Genomic DNA, 12,170 nt, shown 5'->3' with positions numbered 1-12,170 from the left:
GTGCAGAGTGCCTGCGGATCTGTCTTTCCGCTGTCCGGTCTGTGGTCTCTGAACAAGCTGGGGAGACACCCAGGGCAGAAGTGGCCCCGGGTGGCCTGTGGGACGTGTGCCCTGTGGCAGTGTCCCCGTGTAGCCACCACGCAGCTCGCCGGGAGCACCCAGGGTTTGGGCTGTGGATGAGTCAGGCTTCAGTCTCAGGACAAACCGAGGGCCGAGACGATGTCCCATGTGCCTGATGTACTTTATTCACAGCCTTCTCTCACCTTCAGCAAATGGTGGACAAAACAGTGAGTGGGAAGACAAAGTGGTGAGAAAAAGCTATAGAGACATCAAAGAAAAAAATAACAGACTAAAAGCCTTTTCATTTACAGGCTCTGCTCAGCCTGTCAAAGAAGGCTGTTAGTGGACCCTCCCCAAAACCCCGAGACAGGCTGAGTGGTGGGGAAATCTGACGGACGTCATACGTCTGATGAGTCTGTGTTAAGGGTGCTGGCGTCTGGCAGACAGACACTTGGTGTGGGATCTGGCACGTCGGAGCCACTGCGATGCCCCGTGTTATCAGACAGAAAGCGTTTTTAGTGGTTGCTGCCTGTGAAGTAATTGGTGCTTTGGACATACAGGCACGAGTTTACATTTGTAAAATAATCTTTTTCTTTTTCATAACCAGCTGTCGAAGCTTGAAAAGCAACAGCAGAGGAAAGAAAAAACCAGAGCCAAAGGGCCCTCTGAATCAAGCAAGGAAAGAAGCGCTCCTCGCAAGGAAGACCGCAGCGCCAGCAGCGGGGCCGAGGGGGACGTGTCCTCGGAGCGGGAGCCGTAGGGGGCCGGGGCGCAGGTAGGGCCCCCCCGGAGCTGCGTCAGCGCCTCACGTCGGGGGCACCAGTCGGGGTAGAGGACAGGGTGGCTTTGGAGGCAGAGCTTGTTTTATGGCGGCTCCTCGTGGCTTCCTGAGATCAGCTGCCTCCAGGGCAGAGAGAAGGGTTGAGACGCGCCCGCCTCAGGCAACGACTGTGGCTCCTGGCGCTTCTAGAGTGTTCCAGACGCGAGCTCCTGCCTCTGCGCTCTCAGCAGCTGCGGGAGGCCTCCCCTCACAGCCTGCATCCTTCACGTCCCCCGCACGGCGCTGCCCGTTCACTTTCCCGAGACGGGAGTGCCTCACGGTTCCCTGTGGCTCGGGTCCACCTCCCTGCCTGGAGGTCACAGGCCTCTGGAGCTTGTCCCAGCCGCCCGATGGCCCTCGGCTCAAGTTCCTTCCCCGTGAACACATCACATGGCAGCGTTCACAGGAGCAGGGAGCAGCGAGGGGACAGTCCCGCCAGAGCGCCGGGCAGTGCGCCGGTGCCAGCACTGCGGGCTGGGCGGACAGGGACGTGGCCGTGGCTCCAGGGAACCAGGGGTCCAGGGCAGGACCTGGAAGGGCTGGTAGAGATGGGGCAACGGGCGCCGAGGGCGGGGAGTGGCCCAGCAGAGAGGAGAGAAGGAGCGCGAGTCGTGGGTTCGGGCTGAGGCGGCAGGGAAGGGACGTGGGGCTGTTTTCGGGAGCTTGTCTGAAGGCAGGGGCGGAGGAAGGGCCCGGGCCATACAGGGTCCGGTGTGCAACTCGGAGAAATGTGGGTTTTGTCCTGGGATCATGGGGAACCTTTTGAAAGCTGTCAAGTGCACAAGTGACACAGTCAGATCCCGAGTTTCGAAAGGTGACCCCAGCAGCCGTGGGGAGCAGGCTGGAGGCGACAGGGCAGTTGCAGAAACCAAAGGAGCCAGGCCGGGCGTGCGGTCTGGAGCCTTCGGCTTGTGGACTGTGGTTCAAATCAAGTCAGCCTTGGGTTCGCCCTGGAGGTGCCACATGGCGAGAGAGAACACCCATGAGATGGCTTCTGCCTTCTGAAGGGGGTGGGGGCCAGGAGTCTCCTGTGGAATGTCCCCAGGATGTCTGCTGCCGGTGCTGAGAGAGATTGCTGAGCCCACGGCGGACCGGCCGGCAGACGTGAGTAGAGCAGACGGGCCGGGTGGAGATCTTGGAAAGGAGGGGTTGCTGAATCGTAGTTTTATGGGGGGCCGTGTGGGATTGTCAGTCCTGGAAGGCCCTGTTGACTTTCCCCAGTCACCATGTTCTGTCTGAGTGTAACTCCGGGGAGGTGACAGCCGTGCTCGCGGGTCTGGGCTCACACGTGTCACACACTCAGGTGAGCGTGAAGCCGGAGTCACAGGGCAGCCCTTCACACTCGGCCTCATTTGTCGCCCCACCTTGTTCACAAGCCCCACCTTGTTCTGGACCTTGATGCTCTGGCCTCAAGCTGTTGGTTTTCATTCGTGAACTGAAACAGTTGTTATAAGTTAGGGAGAGTCTTCTGAATGTGGAATTCGGTGTATAAATAATGTTAAATATTCATGAACACACAGTAACCTTTTATGTGGCATTTATGTTACGTAAAACTTCCCCTCCAAGATCATGAGGATTTGCTCATTGTTGACGTGGTCAGTTTTGTCGTCAGAAATACCACCAGTGCTTCTGATTTACGGTCCATCCAGAAATCCGAAATCGGGGGGTGAAACGTGCCACATAAAGACAGTGCACAGGGCGGTTCTAATTATGCTAATTAATAAAGTGGGTCCAGCAGCGATTCAGAACCTCGTCAGGTGCTTATTTGCATCCTACCAATTTCTGTGTGACAGTGAGTAAGTTATGTAATTTCTGCTTCCTTGGTTTTTCTTCTGTGAACTTAGTGAGTGAAGCCCATCCCGTCAGCGACGTGGGGAGATGCAGGCGGGTATGAGCCACCACGCCCAGCAGAGCACCCGGGTTTTAGCCACGCTCCCGGATTTGCAGACCTTAAAGGGGTTAGGCTAAGCGACAGCTGGTACTCCACGGATATATTGGGGGTTTTGCTGCCCATGGACTTTTGTTGCCCCTTCTGCTGGACTTTGTCATCCCAGTCGACCCCCAAAACCACCACCCAGTATTCAGATGTCTGTAAGAGCTGAGTTACATGGTGACAGACAGAGGGTAACCTTGGCATTGGCCCTGTTCCACTGAAAAACAGCAGCCCGCCCGCCCCCAGTGAGGGGAGCTGCAGTTTTCATTTGCTGCAGGTTTCATTTACTTTTGTTTAAAAACGGAAAGAGCCCTGGGGAGCCTCACAGGCCCGAAGGGGAGCAGCTTTGAGTTTTTGAGGCACGAGGGAGAAAGAAGAGGCGAGAGAAAATGGAATGAGAAGCTGCATGATCTTGGGTGTATGCTGCTTTGAAAATGAGCTCAAACCTCCTTGGTTCAGAGGACCTCCCCAGGGTGCCGCCATCTCTCTGTCACATTGCAGACGTTTCTTATTTTACCAAATGGACGTGAAACTGCTAAAATTAACTTGTCCTTTGTCCTCTGTCTCATTCCTTCGGGCTCCTCATCTTGCTGGGAGGATTCACGGTTTTCTGTGAGGCTGCAGCTCAGTTTTCCCCCCTTTCTGGCCCACATCTAAAGGAACGAGGGCTACATCTCATGAAAAGAGTGTGGTTTCTGCCTGTGATCACAGGCTGCAGTATCCACTCGTTTGAGTATTGACTTAACTGCCGTCATGAGTGTGTGCACGAGAGGGGCGCACTTCGGGCCAGCACCCCGTGTTTCTGTCCTCAGATGTCAGCCCTCGAAACCAAGCAAGGAAAGCGTTTTGGAAGCTGCCGTCTGTTTGCTTTTCCAACTTGACCTTTGTCTGTATAGTGAGACATGTCCTGGCCGAGCACGTTTCTTCCTGATGAGCTAGAGCAGGAGTGTGTGTGTGTGTGTGTGTGTTTGTGTGTGTGCGCGCGCTCTGTAAAAGGCTATTCCATCACTTTTCACTGTTTTTTTCCCTGTAGAAGGTGGGATCTCTTATTCCCAGAGCTTCACTTTGCTTCCCTGTGTCAACATTCATACCACTTTTCCAGTCCCTGTGTATTTCATAGTATAAAACACACTATGCCTCTGAGGTAGTGTTTTAATTTTTTTTAACTTTAAACAACCTTTTCTCAGTGGCTGCCCTAGAGTTTGCAGTATACATTTTTTTTTTCTTCTTTCATAGGCATAAGCTAATACTGAAATCCCCAAAACACTTACGGTGTTACTTCATGATACTGAAGGAACATACAATAAGATTTTCAAAGAACACGGTGGCAAAATATTATTTAATCCAAATTCACTGTTATATGGGCCTGTGCTTTTTAAAATCCATGATGTTTATATTTACTAAGATCTGGAATATTTGAAAAATAATGTGAGGATAATTGGAAATTTTTACAGAATTCTAGGATGCCGAACAATGCCTGGATAGCATATGCAATTAGTGGAAAACAATAATCTATCTTATGTGACATATCAATCAAAGAGAAATGATACCTTCCATTGTGAGGTCAATGAGTTATTCACAATTATGTCATTTATAGGATATAACAGAGTTTGCGGTATACATTTTTAACAAATCTGAGCCCACCTGCAAACAGCCTGGCCTCCTCACCTGTGCAGGTGCCTCATGGCAGCATCTCCCAGTGTTCCCTCCCTCGTGTTCCTCGTGACCTCGTGTCACTCACGTCACTTTCATGTGCTCCACAACCCAATGCATTGTTACTGTTATCATTTCATAAGTAGTTTTTTAGATGAACTAAGAATAAGAAAAAGAACAGATCTTATTTTACCTTAATTTCATCTCTGATGCTGTCCCTTTCATTATGTCAGTCCAAGTTTCGGAGCCGTATTGCGTTCCTTCTGCCTGAAGAACTTCTTTGAGCATTTCTTGCAGGTCAGAGAGAGTCTTTGTTTCTCCTTCACTTTTGAGGGATAGTTTTGCTGGTATAGAATTCTGGTTTGGTGGTTTTTTTGGTTGAACACTTTAAATATTTTATTCCACTCTCCCCTTGCTGGCATGGTTTCTTCTGAGACGTCCTCTGTAATCCGCAGCCATGTGCCCCCTCCTCCCCCTCCGCCCTCAGCTTCTTTCAAGATTTTTCTATTTGTTTTTTTGCAGTTTGCATAGGATTTGCCTAGGTGTGCTTGCTGGTTGGTGTTCTCTGCTTCATGGATCTGTGATTCAGTGTCTCCTGTCATTAAGTTTGGGCCGTTCTTGGCCATTGTTACTTCTCTGTTCTCTCTGCCTTCTCCTTCTAGTGTGTGTATGTTACCCCTTTTGCAACTGCCCCACAGTTCTTGGATGGTCTGTTCCTTTTTCCGTTCCTTCCTCTCTTTGCAGTTTGGTTTGGGAAGTTTATAATGACCTGTCTTCAGGCCCACTGATTCCTCCCTTGGCTGATGAGCCTGTCAAAAGCGCTCTGCATTTCCTTTTGATTCTTTCTGGAGCTTCCATGTCTCCGCTTACATAACCCATCTGTTCTCGCACGTTGTCTACTTTTCCCAGTAGAGCCCTTAACATATTAATCATAGTTATTCTTCCTTGTCTGATAATTCCAGCATCTGTGTTAAACATCTAAGTCTCATTCTGATGATTGCTTTGGGTTTTCTGAGCTTCTGGAATCTATAAATGCATGTCTTTCAATACATTTGGGGAATTTTAAGCAGTATTTCTTCCAACGTTATATTTTGCCCTATTTTCCCTCGTCTTACTGGGAGGAGATTACTGTTCCCAAACCGTAAGTGTTGTTCTGGCCTTTGTTATACAGGATCTTGTTCTGCTTGCTCGCTGGTACGGAGCAGGCATATTATGTCACTTTCCTGGCAGGGGGGGTTGGATTTACTTCATGCCCAGGTTTGCTCCTCAGTTGCCTTATTTATTAGAAATAAATTGGCAAGAATCTGGCCATAATAATTGATTCTGTTTACTGCTCAAGTGCAGAGCTAAGCTTGGTGATAACCTAGAGTGTGCTAATAGAGTAGGCGCTACCTGTATGTGGATATTTAAATGTAAATGAATTAAAATTAAATAAAGTATAATTTCCTTAGTCACAGTAGCCACATCTCAAGTGCCCAGTAGCCACATACGGCTGGTGGCTGCCATGTGGCACAGAGCTGATACAGGACAGTCAGTCACTGCAGAAAGTTTGCTTGGGTGGCACCAGCCTAGAGGGATCCAAGTAAGGTTTGAGACTGTCATCTGAACCACTGTAAGTTCGGTAAGACAGACATGGTTAAATATATACAAATATACGTTACAAATTCTACATGGGGTAGAATTTAATCCAAAAAACAAAAACTAACTGCTGTCAGAGTTTGTTCCTTCCACAATCAGGTGACATCAGTTGGTTTTTTTTTTTTTTTTTTCCTGCTTGCTTTATTAGTTCACACCAAGCTTTCCTTTCTCAGTTAAAAATGGCATCACTGTCCCCATGTTCTCACCGCCAAGTCAGGACCCGCATGCAGCACTCACGCGCCAGAGGAGTGTCTGCTCTGACAGTTCAGCGGAGGCCTCACTGGGTTTCCTAACATGTTACAAGGGCTGCGTGAGTCCTTCATTGATAACATCGAATTCCCAGCAACTCATGTTTTTCCATGGAACAGCCTGCCTTTTCTGTGTAACTGAGCTCATATTAGATTCCCACCTGTGACTGGAAGTAAATAAATCAATAAAACTTGGGCTGGGTTCTTTTGACCGTGGTTTGGAGAGCTGGTCTGTGGTGTGTGCGTATCCTGACTAACACTCACGTCTTCTGGTTGCTCGAATGGCCTGAAGCCAGAAACAGATCAGCTGGAAGTCAGCATCTTTGAGAGACTCTGTGTTTAAACAAGCTGTTGAGGGATCCCTTGCTCCTGATCCTGGTCTATTCCCTGCTGCCCCCAACGGTTGAATGCAGTGAAAGAGAACCACCCCAGCAGCTTCATTCATAAGGCCATGAAATGGTGGTGCCAGGCTATTAGACACTTCTTAATGTGTCTGTAACATTTTCTCTAAGCAGGTGATTCTATGTCTCTCTAATTTTACAAAGTTAGAGACATACTGTCTGCATAATGGTACCCGCTTTTGTCATAGAACAGACTATCATGGACATCTTCTCGATCATTCATTCTTCTGTAGTAAACCATACCATCTCCATCTGCACAGCAAACATTTGAGGCATAAGTTTACTACCACAGTTCATTAAAACATGTAGAGTATTTAATTGGTGCAAATGTAAAAGAATAATGTATTCAAGCAGGATCCCAAAGCTCAGTTTAAGTTCAAAAGCAAAGGTTTTAATCTGTGCCAAGAAGATAGAGTTCCCCAAAGGTGGAATGTGGGAACTCATTTCAGGATTGTGGTTACTAGTATTGCAGGTGAGGAAAGAGGTATTAAAAGGCCCCAGGTTCTTAAGTTTGGGTTAACATCTTGATTAAAATATAGGAGCAAGTGGGTTGCTTTTCTTGACTTTAAAATGGGAGTATTACGGTCTCCAGGAATTAGGTTGTGTATTCCCCTTGTGGTTTTTCAGATATCTCCTAGGAAGTAGTGTTGTACTTTGGCAGCCGGGGTTCAGAGCACGAGGGTAGGCCTGGGGGAAATTTTGATCCCTTGTGTGGGTCCAGATAGACCTGAAGAACATGGACAAGCTGCAGTTCCAACCAGCCTTTCCCGTGTGGGCCTGTGAGCCTCGGTGTCAAGCTGGGCTCAAGAATGGAAGGCTGGTCATTCCATGGAGGTGTCTGCTCATAACGTGACCCTTTCTTGAGAACGTGACCTGTGTTGAGTACATCTGGAAGCATGTTCACAGATGTGGCATCACCACGTGCAAATGACTGTAATCTTTTGAGTTTACTGGAGTTCATCCAATTAGAATTTAGGTCTGAGGGAATAGAAACTGCTGTGTGAAGTGTGGGATTTAGTTAAACTTGGATGAAAAATGCCTGCCACACAAATCTTGGCACAACCAGCTGGCTTTTGTTGTGGGTTCAGAATCACAAAAGGAAACGCAGGACGCTTGGACATTTTATACCGAAGAACCTACCCTCCTTTGAGCAGTATTAAAGATATTCCAAGAACAAGCATTTAGTTTGTACACTGTCCCTATGCTTTCTTTAGGCTCCCCACCCCTCTGCCTCCCTCATTGTTAAAAGGATGTGGAAATGAGACTTTTGTATTTTTTTCAAGGGATTTGTCCATCTTACCCATGTCTAATTTGTGGGCATAAAGTTGGGATATACCCTTTTTATTCTTCTAATGTGTGTAAAATCTGTATTGACGTTGTTTCTTTGATTCCTGATATTCCTAACTTGTTTTTTCTCTTTTTTCTTGGTAAGTCTGACAAGAAGTGTATCAATTTTATTGACCTTTTCATTTATTTTCTCTTTTGTTTTTCTGTTTGAAACTTCATTCCTTCCTGCTCTTGTTATTCCCCTCCTCCTGCTTGTTTTGGGTTTACTTTGCTTTTATTCTTTTAATTCCTTAAGGTGGAAACTCAGATTATTGACTTAAAAGCTTTCTTATTTTCTAATGTATGCATTGAACGCTATGAATTTTCCTCTAAACACTGCTATAGGCGAATGCCACAAATTTTGATTGTTGTATTTCAATTTTCATTCACCTTAAAATATTTTCTAATTTTCCATGTGACTTCTTTTTGATGCAGAGTCCATTTAGAAGTGTGTTGTTTAATTCCCAGATATTTGGTTGGTGGCTTTTTGAGCTCTAAAGGTGAAGTTCTAATAAATTGGCGTCTCTTTGGTGAGAAGGTATTTGGATTTATACATGACAACACAGCAGATTTTTCACAGTAAAGTGAAACACTGTCATTCTCTTGTCATTGTAAGAACTTGAAAGGATATCTCCAGCTATTTTGTTATGCTTGGTCATGTATTTTAATATGAATTGAAGGCAAATTTTGGGACTCTTCTGAGTAATGTGTCTTATCTTTGTTCTTTTTAGTGCATTATCACTGGGCAGAACTGGATCCTGAAAAACTCATGAAAGATGCTAGGCACCTACTACTTTAAGGATTTGGAACTGAATCCTGAAAAGGAAGATGGAAATAAGAAACTGGGAACCCGAATAGCCCTGAAAAAACAAAAACAAAACAAAATGAACCCACCAAAGTAGCGTTACCGTTTTCTGTTGCTGCTGTGATTTAGTAGAGGAGGGGGTGCTGCCAGTGTGGGGAAGGCGCCCCGTGCACAGGGCAGGCAAGGAATACACCCAAGCGTCCCCCTCAGAACGGCTGTGTTGGTCCCTCTGATGTCTCAGCTTGCTCTCGGAACAGGCTGGCCCAACATCACTTGTCATCGAGTCCCCCTTTCACACTGTGGTGTATTTCCGCGTTTCCATGGTGGGTCCCAAATGCATTCCTGCTGTCTGTGTTTTTCCCATCACTGGCTAAGCCAGGGCTCCTGTTAGGGTGTAAAGAGAATAGTCATCAATGATAATGTATTATGTGAGACCTTTGCATCTTGTAAATTTTATCTGTTTTTTCTAAACAGAAATAAACTCCAAAGCTCAACAGACTACTTTATTCTTAAACAAATCCTGCTATGTTTCTTTTTAAGGATTTTGTCTGTAGAGATACAATGTGTCTGACCCTTCTCTGTATGTATGTACTTCTTTCCAAATAATTCTTATGCAAGAGGCCTTCCCTGAGTGGTGCACACAGGCCCCTGGTTCTATGGTGAGAGCCTGTCTGTGGTGCTGTATAGCTGATGCCCTTTTCCTTGGACACAAGACAGCAGGAATGGGGAGTGTATGTGGGAAGGGAATCCTGTTTCAGAAAGGCCAGATGACTGATACCACGTGCGTGCGGCTCCACATCTGATTTGTCTACCTTTGGGACGTGGGGGAGAGGCTTCACCATGTCGGACCACACAGCTGCCCTTTTTCCAGGAGCTGCATGGTTGTCCGTGTATCCAAGTCCCCACAGTAACATGAAGAAAGAACCACATTCTAGCAAAGAGTTTCTCAGTTAGTTTTGATCTAGTGGTACAACGATAGTGATCATTTTTAGACCTTATGGGATGTCAACAGTAATATATCTATTGCCATACATAATATACATTTATATAACATATCTATAATATACTAATGCTTATATAGTTATCCTCTCTTGAAATACTTCTTGCCTAGCTATAGAAGAGACGTCCTTATTTGGCATTTTGGTAATGCTGAAACTTTTTTAAAAACCTACAGCACCGGCTATTCCCAGCCAGTCTCCCATATAAGTACTAACCAGGCCCGACCCTGCTTAGCTTCTGAGACCAGACGAGGTGGGGCGTGTTCAGGGTGGCAATGCTGACACTTGATCTGTGACTTTGTAATAACGTCTGAGTCCCTCTCCTCTGACCCAGTTGTCTGCTTCAGATAAGAACACAGCTAGAAAACATGAGGGGACAAAAACTCAAATCACATCTCCAGTGTACATTCAAGTACTTGGAACATAGAGCTGGAAAGGGGTTTGCCAAATTGCCTTATTCTGACCCGATGCAGATGGTCCAGTAGAATCCTCGATGGCGTAAACCTCTCCGTGTGAAATCACGCCGTCCCGGATGCAGAGCCTGGTCAGCTCCCCCAGCTCATGGGCACTCAGGTCCGGGAAGCTCTCCCATTTCTGTGGTCTCTGTTGGCTTTTACAGAGTGAATTCAGGTTCACGCTAAAGTTACTTGAAGCTCCAGTGTTGTAAACTCAGCTGTAGGGTGGTGGACTTGCTGAACAGATTTGTCAGACGTTTTCCTGCCACAACGTTTGATCACCAGAGCAGCTCATGCTCAGTGAGTAGATGCAACCTGTCGTGGGGTGATGGGCGAGAGGACCGCACAGAGAGAAGAGCCCGCATGCTCAACGTGTGGATGGTGGTGAAACACGACCCTCGTCGCTCACAACCCAGCTCGCGAATCCCACTTCAGAGGGACTCAGACACATCGGAGTGTGAGCAGCGGCGTGTGGTCAACTTGCTGAAAGGTCCGAAAAAGATAAGGGAAGACAAGGAGAAAAAACCAGAACTCTGAAGATCTGAAGGACGTGGAGGAGACGCTGGGTTAGAAACAAAACTGGGAGCCATGGGTGTAAATGTCATTAACACGGACGCTGGCTTGATAAATGAAACAACGCAATTCAACAGGGGGTGACGATGTTGAGAGCATTGGAGCAGAAGTCCTGAGCCTACTTATGTGTGGCGGGAGCTTTTACTTATTTTCATCAGAGTTCCACGACCCCCTGCAGACACCGAAGTTCGCAGGTGCTCAAGTCCTTTATGTAAAATGATGTGGGACACTCGGCCCTCTGTATCGGCAGTCTGGTGTCCGCGGATATGGAGGGCTGACTGTATTTTAAAAATCTTCCCTCCCTCACAGTATGCAGGAAAGATGGTAGATGTCTACTTTTGTAGCATTGGATGGAAGGAGGCTTTTGCATCATCCTGAAGGTCACTTTCGACTCCTAGCCACAGAGAAGCAGCGTGTACACACTAAAGACCGGCTGGCGAGGGTCAGATCTAACCACAAGGCAAGGTTATGAAGGAAAAAATGAAAGCTCAGGAAGAAACCCCATGACATCCACAGCTGCCTCAAAGAGGTCCTTAATGTCTCCCTTCCCCCAGCTCCCTTCACTCTCCTTCTGAAGATCATTTCCAACTCTTGCTGTGGGACAAATGGCTAAAATTAGATTTTGGGTGCAGTTCTGCTTGCAGAGTGTAGAACTCCCAGTCTTCATGTCCCTCCCAACATCTCCAACTCCTCCTTTCTGCTTATTTATAAAGCTTGCTGTTTATTGTCCATTAAAACATCGCTCGAATGAGGATGGGAGAGAATCGTACCATGTATGGCTTTCCTGAGAGGTCTTGGCAGACCACAGGCCTGGGACTTTAAACAGAGCACTGCCTGATGACCCTGGCTAGCGGGGGCTGTTTAATCTTGCCTTTCGTGGTTTACTTTAGAGGAGACCAAGCTCTTCTGGCGACCCGAAACGTAGACCAAATAAAGGCGCCTTCCAGGGCTGGACACTCCACAGTATCACTGCACCTCGGCGGTCCTCGCGAAGGCATCTTCTCTGCCGGGTGGCATCCTGAGTGGAGTTGGTTGCCGACTGGCAGAGAGAACGGAGAAGCCGTGCTGAGGTCACGTGGAGGGTCAGCAGTGCAGCCAGGACTCCATCCATCCCAGGTCTGTTGAGACCAGGACACCACTGCCCAGAGGCCTTGTCTCCCCAGTGGGCAGAGCTGCACTCACTCTCAAGGCCACATTGTGTGAGAAACTGCTGAAGATCCAGAACAAATCGTCCTGGAGAAGACGGAGAGTGATGAGGCC

The 12,170-nt window shown here is 47.4% G+C and overlaps 1 protein-coding gene across 2 annotated transcripts in view; it reads left to right on the top strand.

Annotated features, from left to right (window-relative positions):
* DTD1 (D-aminoacyl-tRNA deacylase 1) overlaps positions 1-9,378 on the top strand; it is a 110,413-nt gene extending 101,035 nt beyond the window's left edge. Inside the window, exons 5-6 of one of the 2 annotated variants that reach the window (XM_082359587.1) lie at positions 668-835; positions 8,811-9,378. In XM_082359587.1, the coding sequence (XP_082215713.1) occupies positions 668-820 (153 nt within the window). In that variant the 3' untranslated portion in view covers positions 821-835; positions 8,811-9,378. The remainder of the gene's footprint in view (positions 1-667; positions 836-8,810) is intronic. The other variant, XM_082359589.1, reaches the window with a different exon arrangement.
* The last annotated feature ends 2,792 nt before the right edge of the window (positions 9,379-12,170 follow it).

This window comes from Balaenoptera borealis (assembly GCF_965194805.1).
Source record: "Balaenoptera borealis genome assembly, chromosome: 16".
Taxonomy (NCBI): domain Eukaryota; kingdom Metazoa; phylum Chordata; class Mammalia; order Artiodactyla; family Balaenopteridae; genus Balaenoptera; species Balaenoptera borealis.
Note: the sequence above shows the minus strand (reverse complement) of the source record. Positions and strands in the feature narration are given on the sequence as shown.